The sequence below is a fragment of the Haemaphysalis longicornis genome, unplaced genomic scaffold (genome assembly GCF_048455015.1).
Source record: "Haemaphysalis longicornis isolate Haplotype H1 unplaced genomic scaffold, Haemaphysalis longicornis Haplotype H1 scaffold_156, whole genome shotgun sequence".
NCBI classification, from domain to species: Eukaryota; Metazoa; Arthropoda; class Arachnida; order Ixodida; family Ixodidae; genus Haemaphysalis; species Haemaphysalis longicornis.
The window spans coordinates 151,342-177,052 of record NW_027526263.1 but is presented as its reverse complement, the minus strand read 5'-3'; the positions used below and the strand labels follow the sequence as shown (position 1 = coordinate 177,052).

At 49.5% G+C, this 25,711-nt stretch overlaps 1 protein-coding gene across 1 annotated transcript in view; it reads right to left on the bottom strand.

Moving 5' to 3' along the window:
• Positions 1 to 25,711, bottom strand: part of LOC144166021 (protein 5NUC-like) — a 97,365-nt gene that overhangs the window by 10,272 nt on the left and 61,382 nt on the right. Inside the window, exons 5-7 of the mRNA XM_077695690.1 lie at positions 17,098 to 17,298; positions 14,162 to 14,422; positions 7,242 to 7,394 (exon numbers count right to left, since the gene is read on the bottom strand). Of these exons, the coding sequence (XP_077551816.1) occupies positions 7,242 to 7,394; positions 14,162 to 14,422; positions 17,098 to 17,298 (615 nt within the window). The remainder of the gene's footprint in view (positions 1 to 7,241; positions 7,395 to 14,161; positions 14,423 to 17,097; positions 17,299 to 25,711) is intronic.

The window sequence follows — 25,711 nt, the reverse complement described above, 5'->3', positions numbered from 1 at the left end:
TTTTTTAACTGCCGGGTGGTCGCCGCAATCATGGCCAATCTCCCGAAGTGGGCATGCTTGGTTTGAGAAACGTGCGCAGGGGAGCGTATTTCCGTAGGCTTCGCTGAACAGAGCACCCACGTGACATGTCTGATTGCGCGATGCAGAACGGCAAATAAATGTCGTCATTGGCTGCGCCCCAAACCTAAAGCGACCTAAAACATACCAAATCACTAAAAAACAACACATACACTTCAGTTTAGAAATAAAATATTAAATTTAGGACGAAAAATAAACGAATGAGAAAAAGACTCGAACCCAAGCCGTAAGCACCAGTGCTCAGTACTCTACATCGAGGCCACAGAGCCCGAAAGGTGGGGTTCTTTTAGCACGCCCTCAAAAGAATAGCGCGCGCAGTGACATCACACATGTACCGTAGGTGCTCTGTGTAGCGAAGCGTTTGGAAACACGGCGCAAGGGACGCAGCACAGTCATCGCGAGGCACACAAACGCAAGTGCTAGGCATTTTCTTGGTTTTAGATGTAGAGCATCTGATTCACTCGCCTTGTCCCTCCGGCGTCGTCGCCGTCGTTGTCGTCGGCGTTGTCCACCCTTCCCCCATTCTCCTCGCCGCGCCAGCTGCGCTCTCCGCCGCTCACCCCCTCTCCTCTCCAATAGCGAACACACTCTCGCGAGGGGCATTGGATTGGATTCGATTGGATTGGCTTGGCTTGGATTGGATTGGATTTGGATTGGATTGGATTGAAGTGGATTGTGTTGCGTCATAGCCGCGGCACGTTGCGTCATAGCCGCGGCAGACGCGCTGGGGCCGGCGCATGCGCAGTACTCTCTCTTCCGCGGTTTCCTCTCCTTCGGGCGCGCTGCGCATATAACCGTTATGCGCGCTATAAAACGCGGTCCCTTCGGCGCTCTGCCTATGCGTCGCATCTACACAGGTGTTCCCGCGAGGGGAGGTGGGAGTTTTTTCTTTTGTTCATTGCCGGGCGGTCGCCGGGAGGCCCTCGCTCGCGTACGCACGCTCGGCAATTTCTTGGTATTTTTACCTGCAGACACGAAAAATTACGATTTTCTGAACAGCTTCGCTGTTAAAATCTGCACCGATCAGCGCTATAATTGTCAGCTGACTGACAGCTGACGTGGTCTCTATTGTATACCTGTCCCGCAGTATCAGCTGCTCTCTGTTCGGAATGTGCTAACTTGCGGCTACGGAAACACACATTTTGAAGCTGCCACTTGGTGCATACAGTGGAGAGAAAAAAATCCAATTGCGTGGCTATTAATGTTAGGCGCGCTCGCGCAGAAATCTAATACTTAGCGCGTACACTGAGGTTTACAAACGCTCAAATTGGGTGGTCAAGCTTTGTTACAAATATTTCCCGAACTGGCCCATAAGGCTGCGGATGGGGGCATTTTTTTGTATTTTTATGTTTTGCATTACATAATTGATTTGGTAGTGCATGCGACATGGCAATTTTTGATATGACCTTAGTTTTTATTTTTCCGTATGCATTCTCGCATTAATTTTTGCCAGATTTACCGCACCAAGTTTTATTTATTCGTGACGTAATTGCTTTATTTGGATAACCATGTATTCCGCCGATTGAAACGTCCTACATAGGATTTAATTGCAGAGAGTGGAAGCGGCGAACTTCCATTTTGGGCAGCCTCAGTTCTGGCTCTGCGTCGGACTACGCTGAAAATTTCACCGTTAGAATAATCTCGTTCGACGACTGCACAGCGGAATGTACCGCTCAAGGTTTCTGATACTGGTGTGCTCGAGAGTGCCCTTCGCAAGGTTATGTGATGCTTGCTGAGGGAGCAGACTGAGCATACGTTCCGAGCTACAGTTGTAAGCGATAACTCTTAGGTGCGAGGCCCCTTAGGGGTTGGGGCTGTTGGCGTCTCCTGTCGTCGTCGTCCTCGTCATTGTCGTACTCGTTGTCTCATATAGTCACGGTACTAAAACACCCAGACACTTGTTCACGCCTCGTGATGGAGCGCTTCGTAACACGTACTAAAAAACACCGGGATACCCATTTACGCCTCGCGCTAGAGAGCTGCGTTCTTCTAAGACAAGAGACTTTCACAGCAAAGCTGTATACATGTACCTCCAACGTCTTCATCTCCGTTGGCGAAAACGCCAAGGCACCAAGAATACACTTACACACTGCATGCTTCGCCCCTCCCCAGATTTCACGTCAGTGGAGTTGGCCCGTGATTTTTTTTTTTCTCGGCTTTTCCACTCCTTGTCTGATGCAGCTGCAGTAGTAAGTGCGACACATGGGGCCTATGGAGGGAACCTGAACTGTTGGGAGCGAATTACTGAATCACGCTTGGTGGTGCCGCGCCGGGGGCTTCACATGCTTCCGTAAATAGGAGCGCTTCAGCGAACGTTCTGTTCCATTTCCCGACGATCAGCATGAGCTCCGACTGCGTCCACAATAAGTGTGACTTTTCTTCGTGCCTAACCCATTTGGTTAACGACGCGCTTTGAGCGGACAATGGGAGTCTACGGCGAAACCAAAACTGGAAAAGGCCAGGAATGGCGAGTGCGGCGCTGGCGCCATCTGGCTAAAGTGGGCCTAACTGATCGCTGTAGACGGTCTATTCGCCCCGAGCGCGAACACAGTCGGCCCCTGGCGGCGGCGGGACGAACCGCTCCTAGTGTGGATGGCGCTCTAGTGTCGTCTGCTTTTTCACGTTGCGTGCGGCGCAAGACGCGTGCTGCACCCGACAAAACAACCAATATGTGTGCTCGTATGGCAGTAAGCAATGACATAGTTACCTCTGCGTGCGCATTTCCTATAGAAACGCAATAATCAGCGGCCGTTGCGGGTTAATGCGCTGGTTTAATTCCACGAAACATCTTCGCTGTGGTCACCGCTTGAGTGTGAAACGTGTTATAAACATTGCTTCCACACATTGCACTTTTCGTATTGTTGAGTGCAGTCGTCTGTCGTTTCGGGAACGTCGAAGGGTGCTTTTTGAAGGTGGCGTGGTGATTATTTAAAGGATAAAAGTTTAGTACGCGAAACGGGTAAGAAGCGACAAGCATACGCGTGCAAATTCCACACCCTTGTAAAATTTCGCTGTGTCCTTATAGAAAGAAGAAACAAACAAAAACATTTGCACTGCACACGACCCGTGCGCTATCGCCCATACATTACCGGACACGTATTTTACACCCGCAAGCGCCTGTGTGATCGTGTCCTTCCCGTACCTTTTCTAAAATGAATACCATTTTTGACAGTTGTTGGTTATACTCAGGAGGAGGAATAAACATTTATTCAACTGTATCGAGTTGCTAACTTTACGTGTTATCTAAAATACGTTTCTATGAATGCGCAGGAGTATTTAGGGGGGATTTTTCGGTAAAATTAAGCAGTTGTGAGTTTGCGTCAGTCATGTGGCATTTCGTGTGTCATTTTCATATATATCATTTTCAAATCCGACATGAATCACCTTGTCCAGAAACGTGTCTCACTCAGCAATACCAAATGCCTAATATGGTCACGTCTTAACCTCTTAAGGTGGACCTAAGTTTAAAGAAAGAGGAGAAAACGCGTAATATATAATGCACGTTGTTGCTCACATGTGTGTGGGGTGTGTGCCACGACTCGCTGGTTGTTTTTTTTTTTTCCCCACAATGCTCGCTTTCAATACGATTTCGAAAAAGGCGTCCCACAATTCCTGGACAATCTCGGACCAAAGGGGGGGTTAATCAGTTTTGAAAACACGCGTACTGCTTTTTCACCGCTACAGAACACGACGCCTAGTGTAGTTTCTATTGCAAGTAATACTGATAACCATAGTTTGGCTTTTCGCGCGCGTTACATGCGCTCTCTTCTCGCTGCTCTTGCAATGTTGGCAGGACCCCCCTCCCCTCCCCCTTCCCGAAAAAAAAACGAAATATGCACAGAATTTCATTTTTTAACCAATGCTCAAGAATTAAATGCCAAGACAAAGGCAATATTCAGTTTACAAAACAAAGTAGTTACCGGGAACCCGTTGCGCTGATTTGCAACGAGAAATAAAAAGGAGATGTTTTACTACATCTGCAACAGCGCAACTTCATTTATTGCGATCTTTAGGTTCGTAAGCGACCTTATACGCAAGAATGCAAACACATCTCGCTGTTGCAGGCACCTGCTAGATCTTAAAAGGAACGCAAATGGTCAACAGAGCAGCCGTAACAGAAAATTTGTGCTAACTGTGAGGTCGCAGAAGCTTGATTTGCAGTCTGTAAACTGTAAACCTGCTTGTCACTTTGCGAAAACCTAGCTAAACATGAGATGTCGATTGTACTGCGTGCGTAGACAATTCGCAAGTTCACTTGCGACGAAAGCCGTAAATAAGTGACCCGAAACCGTTATTCATCAAACCTTCCTTCAGAGTCGCTAAAATTTAATTTAAAAGACCTGTTAGAGCGGTTAAATTTATATCTCTGCGCTGATGAAAATTCAGTAATTTTATGTTGCCTTTTGAACACACAAAAATATGGTAGGCTCTTTGAAAGAATTTCGGGGCAGTTAAGTAGTGTTACTATTTCAGAGCATCCCACAAATGCAAGAATGCGTCATGCTACCAGTGAAAGCGATTGAGATTGCCGTTGTAAACTGAATTTCAGAGATCGAGTCTTCCTGATTCGTTTCTATTTATGCTTTTATTGAAGGCTCAAGCCATATTCTGGAGAGATAGAGCTTGCTACGAGCCACAGCGTACAAGTTTATTGTCACAATTACGGCCATTCTGAGGTTCCCGATGAGTCGTCGCTTTTTTTGGCGAAATAATGAAAAGTGACTGCCGCTTCCATGCTATACATTGAACGTTGAGGAACCGAACTACAGCATACCACTCTTGTTTGCACCTTTCGTGCGAACATACGGCGAGAACAAGGCACGAAGCGCACCCACAGTGTGCATTCTTACGGGCCGCTCAGCGGAGCATCCACACTAGCAGCGCGACGCTGTCGCCACCTACATGTCGAGCTCGCGGCGAATAGGTCGAGTCCAATTTTTGCTGTTGCTGTTTCTGCTGCCTTGCACCACCAGTGCGAACTGCACCAATTTTTTAACTCAGGTTCTTTGATTTCGATTGTTACGGTATAGTTTTCGATACAGTCCTGTAGGCCTGCTTGGGTGCTGCGTATACGTTAACTTGTTCTCTGCGTGAGAAGCTGCAAGGCGGCATCTCGCAAAATTATTTAAGTATCGAGAACAGGCTCTTGTCCCGGTACAAATTTCTGCAACATCTAAGTCTACTGGCCTTGGAGAAATTCCCCTATAGCATCTTTTCGTCCACGGTTGGCGAAGGTGCCGTGTAAGCTCTTTACGAGGTGGCACGTTCTTGGAGTAAAATGTGGTACACCATATAAAAGTATTCTGGCGCCTTTTTTAATACCTAGAGAAATGATATCATTAGTATATATCGTTCGCTAAATTTGCCATCTATGCCAATGATGCATATATGTTCCTGCGAGGTACATTCATTGGATAAGTACCAATTGGAAATGCAGATTCAACGTTACGAGAACTTCAAGAAAGCTGGTTTCAATGTAAACGGTAAAATTTTTAATGCCTGTTTGGGCAGATAATTTGTTACGATACGGTAAGAACGGCGAATACGCGTTTCTGTGTACATGTGGCACGCATAAATGAACGCAGTTTTGACACTCTACGTGTCGTGGAGAAGTATGCGGAGAAATAAATATTTATTTCACGAGCGCTGGTGCTGCTGTTAGGGCACCCGCCCGGTGTGGGGTGTCCCTAGTCTGGGATGCCCTGGCCTTGGCTGGCAGGCCAGGTTCTCTTCACCCAGGCCGGGTCCCAGGGTCCGGACATTTCAGGCAGGCCGCCCACTGTTCGTAAGAGGGAGAAGGGTTGGGGGTAGGCCTAGGGTTTTTCCGCACTCCCATACTTGATGGTATATGGTGCCGGATAAGGGACAAATTACAGGAGGCCATGTATATGGTGGCGTAAATGGCGTGAAGAAGGGTGCGATGAGGATAGTAGTTTGTATTCTTCGGAGGCTGCTGGCCTCTTGTCTCGATAACTCGGTATGTGGAGCCGGGAATATTCTTCTGCTTTGGCGATAGTGGGCCAGAATATCTGCATATTTTGCGAGAGGTTCTGTCTTGTGAGCAGCAGGTGATGTTTGTCCCCCGTAGATAATGACCAGGTGTACATGCACGCGGGCAGCGGTATGGGCCGTCTCATTACCGGCAGGGGATGGGTGTCCGGGGACCCAGACGATTAATATTTTCGAGTAGCTGACCATTTGTTTGGAGGATGCGGACGGCTGTTTTGGAGATGCGTCCCCGTAGATAACTGCGGCACGCTGCTTGCGAATCCGTAAGCACTGTGACAGCGTCCTCACTAGTCGTTGCGGCTAGGGCAATAGCCACTTCCTTTGCGGTTTCCGTGTGTGTTGCAACTTGTACAAACGGTGAGGCAGGTCATTTCTTGCCCTGTTGCATTGGGGACGCATACCGCGTGGGCTGGCCACTGAAGATAAGGAGACACGTCAGTGTACCTTGTAGTCGTGTTTTGGCCATACCTTATGTTCATGACCCTGGCTCGTGCGATTCGGCGAACTTGACTGCAAATTGGGCGCATGTGGCGTGCTAGTGGCGTTACCTTAATGCTCTAATTATTAGGGGAATTTTAACCTTGTGGTCTTGTGTTCTCGGCGCTGTATAATTCAATCTTCTTATGGTGGCTCGTCCTGTTGGTGTTAGCCTGAGCCGTTCTATTTGAGAGGTGTGATGGGTTTCCTCTATCACTTCCCAGGTATTGTGCAATCCAGGTTGAAGTAATTTCTTTGTCGACGTCTTGGAGGGCAATCCTATGGCAGTCTTATAGGTGTGGCGTATACATTCAATCTTGCCTTCTCGTACTTTTAGGGATCCAAGTACAGCGCACCGTAGGCGATAGCATTGCCTGTACTATCCGCAAGGGGTCCGATTCTTGCAATCCAAAGCGTTGATGTGATACGCGGTGCATTGAACCAATTGACTAAGCGTCGTTTTTAGTGGGTGGAATCTCAGGAAAATATGTAAGACAGATGAAGCGAGGGAGTCAACCGGGGGGATCAAAATCTCGGGCTTCCTTTTTAGGGCTGACACAAGCACAGAAAAAGAAGCAATAAATGCGGGGAAGAGGAGGGGGGGGAGGGGGGGGCTCGTGCTTAAATACCATGAGAGCAGTTGAAATAACAGATCATATCTAGTCAAGGTCACTCACCAGAAACTTGCAGGAATTGTCCTTTCCTGCTCTTGTAACTGTAGTTGGCCACGGAGTGCTCGAACATTTGCTGAAGATACTTCCCGTACAGTGATACTACAACGATTGTTTGTCCGAATGGTGCCGTTTGCATAACGTCGCCCATCTTGATAACTGCGAGGAAACAAACACAAAATGCGTTTTGTGTGTGGTATATACACGCCTAATAAAATGTACTTCTCGCAGATACAACAAACTACTGGTGAAAACAAATGACAGATCAAATGCATGAGTGTGTATTAAAATAATTCTGTAATTTGGTGCACTGTCTGGTGGTTCTTTTCGAACATGATTAAACAGAACCAACCACAAAAAACACGAAAAAAATAAATTTTCGTAACTGCAGGTAAATGCTGAAATAATGCGTAAACAAATAAGCGGGAAAAAGATCCTTCATAAAAAAGCATTTCAAAATGTTCTCATAGTTATTGCTTAAATACACATTGTGAGGCTAGAAAACGAATCAGAAGTAAATACAAGTTAGTCTCGTGAACGGAAATGTTGTTATCGAAGCCTCACTTATTTTGTACATGGTCTACAATTCACGAAAGGACAAACAAGTTCAATACAAATAGGAACAATGCGGCAGCCTTGAGAAGTACCTCTAAGTAGTGATGTATTGCTTACGTACACTTTAAACAGCCATGTAATGCTTCGTTACGCTATTTGGCAGGCCCACTCTGACGAAATAACAACGAGCTGCAGTGGCGGTGAGATGTTTGAGTGGCACCCCCTGGCTCTGACGTCAGCTTAGGGACTCGCGCCGCTGTCGTCCGCTACACTCCGCTTGTGCGGGGCGGAAGTGCCTGTGCTAGAAACCGCCCGCTTTGATGCTTTGGGGCATTAAAAGGCGTATTTCCAGTACTTCACGTATTTTTGCCAGCTTCTGACACCTCTGGATAATTTTAAGCTGCATACCCCACAAGTTCGCAACACATGAGGAGCGGGAGAAAAACTTTCTTCAGAGCGTCGGTCACATGATCGTGTGCAACTCGTCTTTTCTAGCTTATTTGCAAAGTCCAGCGCTCAAAGCTCCTCGAAGTGTATTCAGAATCTGTAGGCTTCCCTAAAGTATTTTTAGATGCTCTTATGAAGGCTCAACAGTCTATGCTACGCACCAAGCAGCGGGCTACAACACACGCATCGCCTAGCAGGAAATAAAGCGGCTGTCTTTTATTTCATTCGCTGTGGCTGACTTGTATCAGATGAATGTGTTTTTCTGTGCCCCACGCATTAATTTTTCTTCACCTTCACGAACGTCTTATTAGGAGGTTTGGGGATGTTTCGAAGGCTCAGAAAGTTCATGTGGATATTTTCTTCAGGCTGTAGGGCATACAGTACCTTCTTCACAAATTGGCTTTCGTTATGGCTGCGTGCAAGAAGGTGCATATCCTCAGCGTGCGCTGTTTGTTCACATGTAAATGCAATGAGAAGGTTTGTGCTACGCCACCGCGAAACGGCGCACACAACGTTGTCCAGAGTGCCCTAAGGCGGATTTTGTGCCCCGAATTTCTATCGTAACCATCGTTATGTCACCAAACAGACTCTCAACCAGAACAGCTATGGCATGATTACAATGTTGAAGGCTTGATATGCTCGCTAACGAACACAATACATAGAATACGTGCCATTTTCCAGTATAACAAGAATCGAAACCGATGAATATGTCCAAGCCGCTCTTTATTGTTTTCCAGCGCTGCAGGCGTAAAGAACAATTACTGGCCTGCCTGGGGTGGCGTTCTATGAATTGAAGAAAATTACTCTTACCCTCTTGTCCTGGACTGAAGACCCCGCTCACTAACCCGCTCGATTTTACCCTTACATAAAGTTTTCTCCTCCTTCTCCTCTTAGGTCACTTTTACCATAACGCATATCTGAATATTGGGAAGATATGGCTGTCGGAAATGTACCGAAATATCCCTCCAGGTGTGAACAACATAGTGTTACTGTATTTTTACCGTACGTGACTCGTTTTGCTCAAAGCCTTCACACTGTTTGGAAGCCTGGTATAAAACCCTCACGCGCCTATACACACAGTAGGTTATTTGGAACTGGTCGCGGTTTCGATTCCAGGCCGCGGCAGCCGCTTTTCTGGTGGAGGCAAAAAGAAAAAAAAACGCCCGTGTGCACGAGATTTCGGCGCACGTTAAAGATCCCCAGGTGGTTGAAATTAATCCGGAGCCCTCCACTACGGCGCGCCTCATCGCTTGCGTTGCGTCGGCGCGTTAAACCGTACAATCAGTTAATCAAGGTTATTTGGAACTCAACCTACAATTTTTACTGCCCATAGTGCATGTCGGCATACTTTTGTGCCATGACATCGTAAAGTTATCGGATACAATACTTTCGAGCGTTCGCCAAGATTGCAAAAACTGTTTGACCTTGCATACGATTACCGGGAATCATAATGCCTTATGCCAAAGCCGACAGCCCCGAAGGCCTGGAATTTGTTTCGGTGTTGCATTTTCGCTGTTGTCGGTTATTATCAGCTGGCTGTTCGCTTTGTTCGAAAGACTGCTGAATATAGATGCTGACGCCTAGCTCCGGCTCTTCGTGCTCCACACAGGACCGGCTTCGGAAGAATAGGGCTTCGCCGGCGATGTTTCTCCCGGAGCGGTATCAAAAAATATACTTTAAATCACGCCTTCAGCAAGTGTATGCGATTTGAAGTCTTTTAATTACATAAAAAGTTACGCACACGCAAAATCTGGTGCGGACAAGCATCAAGAGTCAACCGAGCGCAACAAACAGCAGGGAGGGCGAGCCCGAGTGAAGCAGAGGACCACTGCGAGAACCTCTATGCCGACGTCATGGAGACGTGCTTCGCAGCGCTGCCCGCGATCGCGCTCACCACCAATAGAGAGATTGTACCGTGCTCAGTGATGCGGGGGTTGGGGGTCGCTATGTTATGTTCGCCACAAAACGTCGTGCGGCTTGCTCTTGAACAACATCCTTAGCATAAGACTCTAAACGCCATCTCGTGAAATCATAATTAGGCACTACAACGACCTGTTTTCGTAACAGTGGAATCCCCAGAACTCGACTTTAGCTCTAACATATACTAAGATATCGGCGTTGTTTGCTTCAATTACCGTCCGCGGTGGCTCAGCGGCCAAGGTGGTGTGCTGCTGAGCTCGAGGTCGTGAATTCGATCCTGGCCGCAATAGCTGTTTTCCTGCTGAGGCGAAAACAGGAAATGCCAACATAAACGTGCAAGTGTAGAAGCCCCCGAGGGCCCAAATTAGTCCGCATCCCCCAAATGTTCTGTGTCTGAATTGCAGGTCCTCATTGTAAAAGCATTAGCCCCTTCCCTGGCAACCTGTCGCACACCCTCCTACTCCCTCTTTTGCATTCGTCTACACAGCCTACATAAAGGCAGTGCTTATCTTCTGAATAAACATAGACGACGTTTACATAAGCTGGGACGTTAGCCACGACGTCCGGATGTCCGGTAACGAGAAAGAAAACAGCCTCTCGCACCCATACCTTGCGACTCCAGACACCGGCCGGACATAACTGGTGCGGAGACTCCACCTCCCCCTCTTCGCCACCTTTGTACGCAACTTCGGCTAAGTTTCCACGAAGTTAAGCCGAGAAAAAACCGTTCAACTTCACGATGAAGGCGAGACACAGAAACTCTCGTGTGCCGACATTTCAGCGCACGTTAAGGATCCCCAGGTGGCCTAATGTCCCTTTTCGTGCGCACGCTGCTCTTCGTGAGTGCGCGCGCAGCCTTCCCATTACAAGAGAAGCCAAATTAGAAATGGAGAACGACAGCTCGTCTAGTTAAAGCAAGTTCTAAGAGAAATAAAAGCTAGCAAGCACGCGGACTAACAAACAAACGCCCACAGAATGACATACGCCACGCCGTACCTTAACCTTCAGCCGCACGAAACCACCAAGCCTGATGCCTTAATTCGCAAGGCCTACAAGACGGCACTCAGCCTGCTGACCTATACATTAAATGATAAATTGCTAAACCTGGGACTACATAACACCCTGGCTGAGCATATTGAGGCACAACGCGCCTCTCAACTGCGAAGGCTAGCGCTCACCCCAGCAGGCCGGGCAGTGCTCGAGGCGCTGGGTTGGCCATCACCGAATCATGCGGAGCAGCCCCAACGCCTCCCGCCCACCACCAGGACAAGACTGCGCGTGACTCCCATACCACAACATATGCACCCCACCTACAACCGATGCCGGCGTGAGGGACGAATCCGTTACATCAATAAGAAATATGAAGCCGACCATCAGATTCGTTACACAGACGTCGCCCATGACATCACATCAACCCGAACCACCCTTATCGCTCTCAACTCCACAGGGCAGATTGCAACTGCGGCTACATACCGCTTATGCAAGGTCGACACTGCCGAAGCTCTAGCAATCGCCCACGCCGCAACAACCCACTCAAGCTTTCACTCCCTAAAAATCATCTCCGACTCCCAACAGGCCTGCCGCCTCTACCAAGCAGGCCTTGCCCCACCTCAGGTCATCCCTCTTCTACAACGGCTGCCCGGAGATCTTACAATCACACTCATTTGGGCACTTGGTCACGCTGGACTCCCAGGGAACGAAGCATCGCATGCTGCCGCCCGAGCGTTTCACTCCCGGGCATTCCCGTCCAAGGAACCGGCGAGCCGGACACCTCAGTTATCCCCACCTGACTTACTCACCCCCCTCGACACCACTTCCAATGCCTTTCTATCTCACTATACCCACACACGAAGAACATACCCTCCTCCTCATCACGCTCACCAACTACGAATCTTACACATACCGCCGACTACAAACTGGCACATTCTTCAATCACGCCATCCTACACCACATCGCCCCCACCATCTACCCTTCCCACTGCCAGCACTGCAATACCCCTCTCACCACTTACCATCTAGTATTATCCTGCCCATACTCACCTAACCCCCTCCCCTCCCCCTCCCTGGAGCAGTGGGAGACTGAGCTGACCAGCCCGGACCCAGCCCGCCAGCAGGCCCTGGTCTCCCGGGCTCTCCAGTCAGCGCGGTCACGAGGCCTTCTGGACTAAGGAGGCTTCCCACACCCCTTCCCCTTCCCCTGTTGCTCCAATAAGCGTTCACCACCACCACCCACACACGAACGTCTCGCGCTCTGAAATGCCTCGCGTATTAAGCTTTGAACGTTTCGAACGACGTGCGAATTATATGATGAGCGCGTGCTAACGGCTCACCGGCAGGGACGTTCGTTTTCCAACGCCTCGCGCTTCAAAGACATGTGAGTGAGTGAGTGAGTGAGTGAGTGAGTGAGTGAGTGAGTGAGTGAGTGAGTGAGTGAGTGAGTGAGTGAGTGAGTGAGTGAGTGAGTGAGTGAGTGAGTGAGTGAGTGAGTGAGTGAGTGAGTGAGTGAGTGAGTGAGTGAGTGAGTGAGTGAGTGAAATACTTTATTAAGGACGAGAGGCCATGAGGCCCTGTGGGGAAGTGAGGATGGCGGAGGGGGAGGAGAAAGGGAGAGGTCACAGTTCATCACAATTCACACAGTGTACACACTTCTAGTTTTAAAGTTCTATTCACAAGATGCACATTTCACTCTGTCAGTGGCACCAAAATGCACAGTTTGCACTGTTGACATTGGTCGTGGATGGGAATGGCCAGTCCGGGAAAGTCTGTCAGACCGCTATACCAGCTTGTACAGACCGTTTTCAAGCGCGTACTGGGTAATTATTTCTAGAGTAGCGGGGTCTTCACGGACACGACTAACGTGCTCCAGTTCAGTCGTGGGTGCAGGACCCATAGTTAGCAGTTGACGGCGGTTACGGGCGAATATAGGACAGATCCAAATTAAGTGTAAGAGATTTGGTATGGCATTACTATTGCATTGGGGGCATCGGTGCAGTTGAGAGCCTGCCGGGGCTGACCACTTATGTACAATGTGTGGTGTGTACGCTGCATTTGCATACACTTTATTGGCAAATACCTTGCCCGAACGTGAAAAGGGCTTGAGAGGCGCAAGGATGCCAACCGGAGTTTCAGCTTGCAACCGCTTACTGCTTTCTTTTTTTAGGAGACGTAGCTGGAGTTGCCAATCTGCTTGGAGAGAGGGGACGGCCGTGGCGGGCACCGTGGGAGGTGATTGTAGCCTCTCCCTGGCTGCGTCGTGAGCCATGCGGTTGCCTTGTGCGCCGGAAGTATGTCCCGGAGTCCAAACAATGCGAATTTTGAATTCTTCAATTTGTAGGTCTCGTATCATGTGAAGCCGCGGGGGTTTTTGTTCTCGTACGTAAGAACTTCATGGAACCCTAGCCATATAAACCTTGCTTAAAAACTGAAAGAAAAGAGGCTGCCACGCGGAGGATGTCGTTGTTGGAATAATAAAAAAGGAAATTGACTTTGGCTCGCCGTGTACAATGACAACCAGTGGACCACCAGGGTAACAGAGTAGCTACCACGAGACGGCACTCGAAGTAGTGGAACACCGTTAACTGGATGGAAGGAAGAAATAAGAACATGCGGGAGCAAAGACTGGGCTCACACAGCGCAGGACAAATGCGGTCGGGGTCGAATGGGCGATTCCTTCGTCCTGCAGGGAACTTATTGATTATGTTGATGATGATGATTACGACGGTGATGATGGTGGTGGTGATTATGATGGTTGTGGTGGTGGTGATGGAGGTTATGATGACGATGATGATGAATCACTTACGGCGAGTAACTTTGTACATAACAAGTATATGCTTCGCATTTTCTTAGCAGCCCTCGGAGTATTAGAGGTTTTAGTTAGACTATTCCGTAATAAGCGTTACTTTACTGATAAGCTAGGCTCATTTGAATACTTCTTTTCGTTTCACACGACGCACTTGCGTATCAAAAGTTGTGCCGTGTACGATTCTCTCTCCAGTAGTTTCTTACCTCCCTGTGGCAGCGGGGCCCTTATGGTTCCACCGTTAAGCACGGCCCCGTTCACATCGGACCACCGACTGGGATCGGTGCTGTTCTTGTCGGCGTAGTAGGCGAAGTACGCGTCCGTCATGAGGTTGCCCAGGTTGCACTCCCGCAGGCGGCAGATGTTGTCCTCCTGTTCCAGATACACCTTCGAGTAGCCGATGCGCTGGTCGAGTGCTCTGGTGACGTTCGGCTTGTACTTGTTTACAATCTTCAACATTTCCTTGTCTATAAAGAAAATGCGGAATACGCATAAGGTCTGCGATCGGATAATTAAAAAATACGAATACGCAAACGAAGTCTATATCGTCTACCCCGTTTTGATATGTGAGACCGGATATTTTTTAATTAGTCCAGAGGAACACCGGAACGCGAAATATGTGAACTTGTAAAGCACTCCACAAAATTTGGCGAAATTCAAGAAGTTGAGGAAGCACCTAAGCGGCTGCTTATAATGTCGGAATGCGAAAGCATCCCTTCTCGTTGAGAAGGAGGGAGGGAGGAAGGCGTGAGGGAGTAAACGGTTTTACTGCGAAGCAGTATACCTTACCATCCAAGCAGATTTTCGTAGTGATGTCAGCAGAAAACGATCATCATTAAAAAGGCAGGCATATACCTACCCAGGGGGACTGGCCATACCATTACAGATTACGGTTGCGTAAGCTACTCTGAGTGCAAAAGTACCCAACAACATAGAAGTCACGTGCTGACGTCCCCACGCTTTCATATACAAAAAGGGAGACCGGTATAGCATACCTCTGCCACCCAAGCAAAGTTTCGTGGCGATGTCAGCAAAAAACTACCATGATTAAGGAGGCATCCACATACTCCCTGACGCAGGCACGTACCTACCCAGGAAAAGCGGCCATACCGCTAAATATTACGGTTTCGTAAGCTACTCCGAGTGAAAAAGTGCCTAACAGCATAGAAATCCCGTAGTGACGTCACCACGCTTTCATATATAAAAATGCAGACCGGTATAGCACCTCCTTCAGTCCATTCCAGGATACTTTGGATATTCCACGCAGAGTAAAGACGCCAGAAGAACAGCCAGAAGAGGAAGAACACAAAGCAGTCATGAATGTCGTTTTGCAGAAATAGAAAGTGTGGTTAAGTCAACACCACAGTAGTCTAGGTGGTGTTAGTTAAGTACATTTAACTTGTCTCTGGTTTCACTCTTTGTAAAGCCACGTGTGATAATCGAAGTGATGTCGCATGGGTAATAGTTGTGAGTGTCGCTTACAGCTTTGCAGTCCAACCACCTTCATACCGTGGATTGGATCCACATTTTTTTTAAATGTGACTGGCAATGTTAGCCTGGCAAATGTGTCTGGGTTGCTATGCCTCGCGGTCTTAAAAGACTAATGACAAGATAAGCTGACGATGATGACGATGATCCGCATACTTGCACAAAGTTACTTATAGACACTGTTCCCTTCCTGTACTTTTTAGGAAAATCAGGAGATCTTTGGTCGCACAGTGCGCTCGTTAGGACAGGACCAGGGGCCCAACACGCCGCTCAATTCTAATCTTACAGATAGCGACTGACCCAGGGAGACTGAGTTGTGAAAGCACATGTGTGGGTGGGTACATTGCCGTCACTGCCAATGGTAATTGGCGAATTCGCCTTGTGAGGGCAGCTGTCATCGTCCCTGGCCAATCCCGAGTGGGTATGTGAGAAGTATGGGTTGGTACGTTGACGTCGCAGCCAAACTGTGAGTTGTGAGCTTCTCACTGCGTATGACATCGTCATTGGCCAATCCTTTTAAGAGGGCACGTGTGAATTGTCGGTGGGTGTGTTGACGACGCAGCAGAATGGAAATTGGGGATCGGGAGGACGTCATCTTGTCCCGGTTGCCGACATCGTCTGTGGACTATCTAGCTGAATGGGTACCTTGGGTTTGGTGACATCTGATATAGAACGTGAGGCCAGCATTAAAGGTCGCGCTAATCACCTGCTGGCTTGTCTGCTCCTACTATGCATGACTCCTCCTTCCTGGACACATGGGTATCTTTTATTTGGCCTTGCGCTCCTGCTGACTCCAGTCACCATCACCGGCCAATCTACCGTAGTGGGTATGTCGCTAGGCCATTGCAGCCCATGGTAATGTTTGGGCTACATGCAGCCAATAGGAATTTTGCTGACAGGTCCCGGCTGCGTGCTTCCAAACGCTTCGCTACACAGTGCCCCACGTGACATGTCTGATGTCACTGCGCGCGCTATTCTACTCACCTCCTGCTGAAAGGGGCCTGCCGTTCGGTCTGTGTGGCATCAAGGTAGGGTTCTGGGTGCTGGCGCTGACGGCCAGGCTTCGAGCCCCAGCGATCTAATTTTAATTTTTATTGAAATTTCGTTTTTTTTTAACTTAATCTTAGTGTTGTTTTTAATAATAATGGTGATTTGGTATGTTTTAGGTCTCTTTATGTTCGGGGCGCAGCCTATGACCACGTTAATTTAACGTTCTGCATCGCGCAAAGACACATGTCACGTGGGGTGGCTGTAGAGCGAAGCGTTTGGAAATACGCGTCCCGGCTACGGTGATCTAGGGACGGCGCCTTTCTTGCTAAATGACAAGTAATGCGTGAGTGATGCTCATGCATAATTATACCAAATGTGAAGAGCAAAAGCGTGGCACCAAACAAGACCGTAATGGCATCCCACATGAACCCTAAAAATTTCATAAGCATTTTGTGAGAAGCAGCGGGCCACCAGAAACACACTGTTTTGATTTTAAATTTCTCATGTGACCGATTATGTGCCCTCCTTTTTTCGTGCCTTTTCTGTAACACCTTGCAATATATTGAAAATTTGCATGCAAACTCGCACTATGGCTACTACATAACTTAAAAAAATCTCACATTTAGGTTCAAACCAAGCTGTTCCTGAACGTTCCCCTGCTTACCTTCGGGGTCTGACGCATTTATCAGGATGGGATTTCCGTTCCAGCGGACTGGCTTTCCGTCTCTGTCGAAGGAAACTTGGAGAAAGCCGAGAAACTTTCCAAACCAGTAATCCTGAACCACAAGGCCAACACCACCGTCGGTTTTGTTCACCACTGTTGGGTATTCGCCCTCGGGTTTGTTTTCTTTGGGATGTCCTGGTCCTGAAATGACAATCGATTGCGTTGTTCACCCACAGGATCCAAGCTGGCAGAGTAATGATGATAACACTGAATCCCTGATTAAACTTAGACGAAGCTTGGATATTTAAAATGCATGAGCCCACACAATACGGCGGGAACTGCAATCTTTTCTGAGTAGTTAAACAGCACGATATGGTTTTGTCCTGTTTCGCAACGTCAACACTTAAAGAAGGCTTGGGTTCGGGGTTGGCATTACGTATTTGTAATTCCAACACACGACGAAAAGACACGCACAATCAATACTAGCGCTTATCCTCGCCTTGTCTGCCTGTGTTTTTTTTTTTAGGTGAAAGCTTTCTTAGTGGGACCGATGGTGTCCTATAATAAAACTAACGCATTTTCCCATAGGTTGGTCGACCGAAAAGCTCTGATAAGATCTTTGGACAGACGGCGCATGCGTGAAATAATTTTGTCAAAACGGTTACTTCAAAATCGCGAAAAGAGAACGGTTCCAAAGAAGACAATACGCATAGATTACGAAGGAGTACAATGGTATACCTTCATCTCATAAACCATGTATTGGTATACATTTAGATCGTTCGTAGATACGTTTACTTAGTGCGGGAAAAATTGATTGCTTATAGTGTTTAACGCGCCGACGCAACGCAGGTGACGAGGCGCGCCGTAGGGGAGGGCTCCGGATTAATTTTGACCACCTGGGGATCTTTAACGTGCGCCGAAATCTAGTACACACAGGCGTTTTCGCTTTTCGCCTCCATCAGAGAAGCGGCCGCCGCGGCCGGGAATCGAACCCGCGATCTCCTGCTCAGCAGCGCAACGCCTTAGCCACTGGGCAACCTCGGCGGGTGCGCGAAAAATCATCGCACCGGTCGTTCTTCGTTTACCATTTGGGGCTTTGAAAGCTTGACGATCGATTGGACGCACTTACAGCGAAGATGAAATGCACTTTTGACGCTCGCGCTTCTGGCAACTTTCTTAGGAAAGGATGGCAACGTTTTTTCGTGCGCTGTAATTACAAAAACTCAAAGCCATTTTTTTTTTTCTAACGACAAAGATAATTGAAACGCGACGCTTTCTTCCGCCACAAACCGAGTCGAATCAAAGACCAATCTCGGGAGGGGTTCATTCGCTGTCGTTGGCTGAGTTTGTACTGTGATGACGATGATGCCCTTGGCACGTACCCACACGGATAGCTGGCCAGAGATAAAGTGTTGACTGTGGGCCTCTGCTCGATGTGCCTTTGTGTAAACCCATTGCGTCAGTTCGCGTTCCTGGAGTGCGCTTTGGGCGTGACGATTTGGATTTTGGACTTTGAATTTGGTCTTCAAAGAGATTGGTTTTCGACGAGAGAAAGCTTCACGTTCTAACCATCTTTTACTTCACCCATGCTGATCATCATCGTCAGAGAAGTTGGCTTTCCTGCGGGGCCGCCGTCAGTGAGACAAAAAAACTTTGGCCTTAAAAGCCGAACTACTTTCACAAAATCCGAACTGCAAAAGGATAGATGTCAGCTTCATAACGCAAGGTACACAGGTTTGATTCAGGCCCGGGGTAGCGCGCTTTTTTTTTTTTTCACGCTTGAGGCGCTTGCGTAAAGTTTGCTTTCCTGTAGTAAGGTTTGCCGTGCGCCGGACGTCATCCGTGAGGCATAGAAAGCTTCGCTTTAATATGTCACCATTAAAGTCAGCGATAAAATCCACTGGCGGGTTTCGTACTTGTCTTAGTCGCCTAAAGCGCCTATTGTCGGTGCGATGTTGGAGTGGCGCCCCCTGTCTCCGACGTCAGCTTAACACGCGCCGCTGTTGTCTGCTGCACTCCTCTTCTGAAAAGCGACAGTGCCTGTGCTTGAAATCGCCCGCTTTAATACTTTGGTGCATTAAAAAGAGCATTTCCAGTAATTCCGTCATTTTTGCCAGCTTCCGACACCTCTGACTAACTTCAAGCTGCATACCGCACAAGTTTGCAACACGCGAGGAGAAAAAGGAAAACTTTATTCAGATCATCGGTCAGATGACCGTGTGTAATTCGCCTTCTCTAGCTTATTTGCGAGGTTCCGAGCTCAGAGCTCCTCGATAAGTATTCAAAATACCTAGGCTTTCGGCGCGTTTCTAATTTTTTTGTATCAGATGTTGAAAGTGGCAATCAAAAATAGGTATTTTTGAGATGCGCTTGTGAAGACTCAACAGCCTAATGCTACGCACTAAGCAGGGGGCCCCTACACGCTCGTCGCACAGCAGGAAATAAAGCGGCTGTCTTCTATTTCTTTTTCTGTTGTTGACTTGTGTCAGATGAATGTGTCTTGCTGTGCCCAACGCATTAATTTTTCTTCATCTTCACAAACGTCCTATTATTTGGTTTGGGGATGTTTGGAAGGCTCAGAAAGTTTGCGTGGATATTTTCTTCAGGCTGTAAGGCATACAGTACCTTCCTCACAGGGTGTCGAACCGGAACCGGAACCAAACCGAACCGAAAACCGGAACTGAACCAGTATTTTTGCCGGAACTGAACCCGAACCCAAACCCTTATTTTTTGAGCATGCTGAACCCGAACCGGAACTGAACCGAAAAAAGAAATAACGGTTACCGGTTCATGCCGAAACGGTTCAACCCTCCGTTGCTGATATTGCACAGTCCATGCAATTCAGGCCTTTTAGGTGCGGAGCACCTTAGGACCACACAATGTCCGTCCGCATAGCATTTACAGTCGCAAAAAATCACACAGGCATCGGCAAGATTCGAGACTGTGTTTGGTAAACTAGACACAGTTAGTGTCAGTCGTCTTACCCATTGGGCTACGACCATGAGTTAGTAACACGAGAGTCAAACGGCTTACTCCCTCCCCTATAACGGTGCGATGTACCTTAGGACCTCCCAATGTCCGTCCGCGTCCATCCGTGCGCACACCACCATCCAGCGAAAATCAAGCGAAATGCGATTTGAGCCGTGAGTTGCAGTTTCAATAAGGGCATAATCAAGGTGCAACTTACGGCTCAGATCGAATGAGGGTCGGGGCGCAAATAGGATGTCACTCGGGGTGCAACTTGGATGTCATTTCGAGTCCCCTTACTCGGCACCCTCGTCATCATCACGGAGTGGGGATCATGGAGGAAAGAATACTCAGGAGAGGCCCCTAGCATCCCAATGCATTGCAAAAAGTGTGGAGGAAGTGACGTCATTTTTCTTGAGCCCACAGACAGCGTTGTCTAGTTTTTTACGGCTGCGGCGGCTAAATTTGGCCAAATGCCGCGGATAATTTTTTACGGCACTTTGACTCTAGCTGCCTCGCTACGCTTGCAACACAGCGCAGTCGCTACGGCAAACGTTTTTTAGATTAGGTCAGTTTGAAAACTTCGCCGTTGGAGGCGGCCCCAACTCGTCACGGCCGCAGCGGCGCTGGCGTCACCTCAAGATCGGCGGAGCGAGCAGCCGCCGCCGCCGGCTGCTGCCGGCAAAAGCCTCCCCGCTCAGCGTTGGGGAGAGCCACAGTCGGTGCTTTGCTTGCTGTGCATTTCTTCATTGTGAAGCGAAGCGAAATTCTTCGCAGCTGAGATGTAGCGCACACCGCCGTGCTGTACGGACCCAAACACAGCTCCCGTCGTCTGCGTTCGCAAACCGGAAACAGCAACGGATGACGGGAAAGAGGGATGGGCTCAGTGGGCTCAAGTCATGGCAGGATTCGGCTTCACAAATGTGACGCCAGGGCCTCTCCTAACCTTTTCTTTCCTCCATGGTGGGGATGCTGCCATTTTTTTTTCTTTCACGCACCATCGATCGGCCACCAGGGGGTGACACAGGCGAACGCGCCTCGTTTCGCTCTCGCTTTCCGACTCAGCATCGGCGGATCTACGGTGCATTCGCCAAAAATACCACCACTAGTGAATGTTTAGCATCACCAGGGACTACGTGATACCAGAGTGAGCCACAACAGACCTGCCAAACCCATTCTGCCGGCCTCGACAACTTGGCCACCACGCCGGTTCCGCTGGGCCTACTATGTAGGCCTAGCCACCACTCGTCGCAGCAACGCCGGCTCATCGCACGATGAGCCAAGAGCCCCGACCCTCGCCGCCGCAAGCCAACAGCATGGAAACGGACTCTTCGGACGAGAATACACGCGGCTCCGCCAACCCTTGGATCACCGTACTGCGTAAAAGAAGCAAAAGGCAAGGCAACAACGCGTCGCCCTCGTCACAAGGCGTCGTCCACCGACCGACGACATCGGCACCGCGCTCCGCCACTGAAGAGCCGCCTCCCCGCTTGCTCGAAAACAACTACACGATCGCCTACCGGCCCAGAGGACTACATGTAGCTTCCCTGACGACCCAAATACTGACCGCGGCCTTTGCAGACAAGTGCAACTTCCTCCTCTCAGAATTCTTCCGAAAAGTGACTCTTCTGCTCCAACCCGTTCAGAACGTGCTCGTCGCCAGCACAGCCGACCCGGACCTCCCAATCATGCTCAGCGAAATCGAAAGCCTGCAACTCGCCAACCACCTACTTGAGTTCTCCGCGTATATGAAGCCACCCCCTGGTTCCAGCCGCGGGGTAATTCACGGCCTTGACTCAGACATCACCGAGGACAACCTCATTGGAGCACCTTCAGGGAAATGGAGCAACTTTGCTTCACGCCCTCATGATGGGAAAAACAAGGTCAGCACTCCTCACTTTCCGAACGAAATTCGTCCCGTTTTACGTGAAAGTGGGCAGTGTGTTAATTCGCTGCCGCCATTTCCGCCGATCGGTGCAAGTGTGCCGAATGTGTGGGGAACTCGGACATCGGTCAGACGTGTGCCCCACTCCCGACCACCCAAAGGGTCTGAACTTCGGACTATCCAACCCACCACCAAGTCACTCGTGCGACCCGAAGTGCCAGCTGTGCCTACTACCGCACACCACGGCGGGTTAAGGACTGTCCACGCCGTTTCCTGCCGCAGCTCCCCGCAGGCAAGCCCAACATGCAGGCCCATAACCAGGTAAGCTGGTCTGCTATCGCGGCGCGCGCTCCTGCTGCTCAACCCCCACCCACAACCACCAACCCTTTCCCACCCCTACAGCCAACCACCAACCCACTACCACCTCTCAAAATGGAACTCCCACCACCACCCCCAGCCCTACTCGCCATGCTATCGACGCTCAAAGAGCGAAACGCCCAACTACTCGCTGGCGTTAAAGCACTCGAAGCGGAACGCTCCACTCCACCACCTCCCCCTTCTGCGACCATTACTGCAGCCCAAAAAAAGAAAGAATCGACGCACGATTCAACGACTATGTCCTCCCCCAGGTACAAAAAATTAATGAGCAAGTCACAGCTCATTTCGCCAAGATGCTCACAGATGCAACAGAAACATTCATTCGCACCTTCAATGAACGTATCGGACACTTGGAACGCATAATGAACCTCGACAACCCACCCCAAACAAAGAAAACCCGTATGCAAGATGGATAATAAGCCACCCACCCAACCCCCGCTCACGATATATCAGTGCAACTGCCGATCCTTCAAAGGCAAAAAAGGGGCGGCGCTCGAACATTTCGTAGCTACGCAACCGGCGGACATAATTGCTCTCCAGGAAACAAATACGCCCCACCCCACCCTCAGAGGCTTCGACATGTGACGAACCCTCCCCACTCCCGTACGGCCATCCTATTTGCACGCACACTCACAGCACAAGCGATCGCAATCGCATCATCGACGGACCACGTTTTAATTGAACTTATATCACGGAACCCCTCAAGCCCCACCATATTCGTTTTGAATATCTACAGCCCCCCAACGCACTCCCTCGCGGATATCGAAACCTTATTGAATGCAACAGCCCGGCAAGCCAACTCCAATCCCTGCATTGTACTGGGCGACTTCAATGTCCCCCATATCACTTGGGGCTACCCACGAGAGACTAAAAAGGGCAAAACGCTGCTACAGGCCTCGCAGCAACACCATTTTACGCTACAGAACGACGTCACGCAAGCCACCCGCGTGGGCACAAGCGTCACGCGGGACACTATCGCAGACCTAACATTCACGCGTCATACCAATAATTTCACCTGGAGTCTTCTACCAGAAGCCTTAAGAAGTGACCACCACATTTTCAAGATAACGCTTCTATACTCATCATAGACATCGAATCTGGGTAGCTAAATTTACAGACTGGAAAGCTTTCCGGGAGGATCCCCTCCCACGACTCAAACCTGCGGAAGACTTGGACCGCTGGGCGCAGAGCCTCCTTGAAACTCAGTCTCGGCACACCAAAGCATCAGCTAAACTCCAGAACTCCCGGCAGTTGAAGCCCACCTAGACTACCTCTGGGAAGCTAGACGTAGCCTCCTCCTAAATCGCTGGTGACGCAACAAACATACCCGCAACCTGAAACGTCGCATAGCACAACTTACCGAAACCGCTCTAGATTATGTGAAGCAACTACAAAATCAAAACTGCTGCACCTTTTGCAATCAACTCGCCAGGACGCTCACGACCAAACGAGCATGGCACATTCTCCGAGGTCTCATAGGCACCACCACCTCCAAAACAGCCACCAACCAAACAATCTCTCGACCTATTCATAACAATCCCCAACCCCCCGACAGCCTACTGGCCTCGCTACAAGACCAACTCTTCGCAACGGCTACGACACCTTCGCCGCACCCGGATTACAGGGGAACCCCGAACGAGGCCCTGGACGCCCCTTTCACCCGCACCGAACTTCTACGAGCCCTATCCAGCCTCACTCGCAACACCGCCCCGGGCCATGACCGCATCACCTACAAACTCCTCCGCAATTTGGACGAAGAACAGATTGACGCCCTTCTTAAATAGTACAATCACCAATGGGCCAATAGCACACTACCCCTACAATGGCGGCATGCCGACATCAGCCTACTCCCCAAGCTAAACAAGCCCATTAACCTGGACAACCTAAGCCCAATCTCTCTAACATCATGTACCCGCAAACTACTGGAGTACCTTGTCACATGCCGCCTAACTGCCCACCTCAACGATACAGAACAACTCCCGCACACCATGTTTGGCTTTCCGGCGCATCTATCAGTACAAGATATTCACCTACAACTAAAAGAGATTATCATCGATAAGCTCAGCAGGATGCACCCAAGCACCATATTGACGTTGGACATTAAAGGACCGTTCGACAACGTGTCCCACAGCGCAATTCTCGATCAACCACAAAATACAGGCTGCGGCCAGTCCACCTATAACTACGTCCGCGCGTTCTTAACCGATCGGACGGCCACAATAAGCATCGGCCCCCATCAGTCCGATCGCTTTAGCACACCCGCCCATGGAACACCACAAGGGTCAGTCATCTCGCCTCTGCTATTTAATATTGCTCTGGCCGGACTCCCACCACTGCCCTCAAACTTCCCGGATATCTCCCACGCACTTTATGCGGATGATATTACAATTTGGACCAACAAAGGCTCCCCGGGCCTCCAACAAGACAATCTGAAGAAAGCTACCGACACCGTCACTTCATATCTCCGCACATGTGGACTTCACTGCGCACCAGCCAAGTCGGCCCTCCTAATACTCCGAAGTAGAACGCGGGGCCGCCCCCTACAACCAAGACCAGACCCTGAAATATCAATTGATGGCCAACCAGTCCCTACAGTGCACACACTACGCATCCTCGGAGTGCAATATCACCACGATGGATCGGGGGCAACATTCCTCCCCCGCCTGCAGAAAACGGTGGCTCAACTCACGCACCTAGTACAACGGTTATGCTCTCGTCGCCACGGCCTCAGAGGCAGACACGTGTCGCATACTCCAAGCCATGCTCACAAGTCGCATCACTTACGGAGCACCCTACTGGCATTGAAACGACAATAATCAGCAAAGATCGAGATCCTCATACGCAAAGCATACAAGTCAGCGCTAGGCCTACCGGCCTACACATCCACAGATCTTCTCCTTCAGCTTGGGCTCCACAATACCCTGTCGGAACTGATTGAAGCCCACACTACCAGCCAGCTTCAACGACTTCAAATCGCTTCTACTGGACGACACCTCCTTAAACGCCTGGGCCACCCTACAACTCCAACCCCCGAAACCTTTTGCAGTCTTTCTACACCAGCCCGAGATGCCATTCATGTCCTTCCACTACCCAAACATATGCACCCCGTCTACAACGTAGGTCGCCGCCAACATCGCGCACGCCTCATCCTCAAAAAGCACGGCGCCGACCCCGATACCTACTGCACTGACGCAGCCCCATACCGCACATACCCGGCCCATACCGCAGCAATATTCCACTTAACCAACATCATCACAGCTTCTGCCACAATTCATATTTAAAACTGCGCATTCGGACGGGACAAGGAAAAGAAGACATAGGACGGGCGCAGTTCCGCCCGTCCTGTGTCTTCTTTTTCTTGTACCGTCCGAATGCACAGTTTTA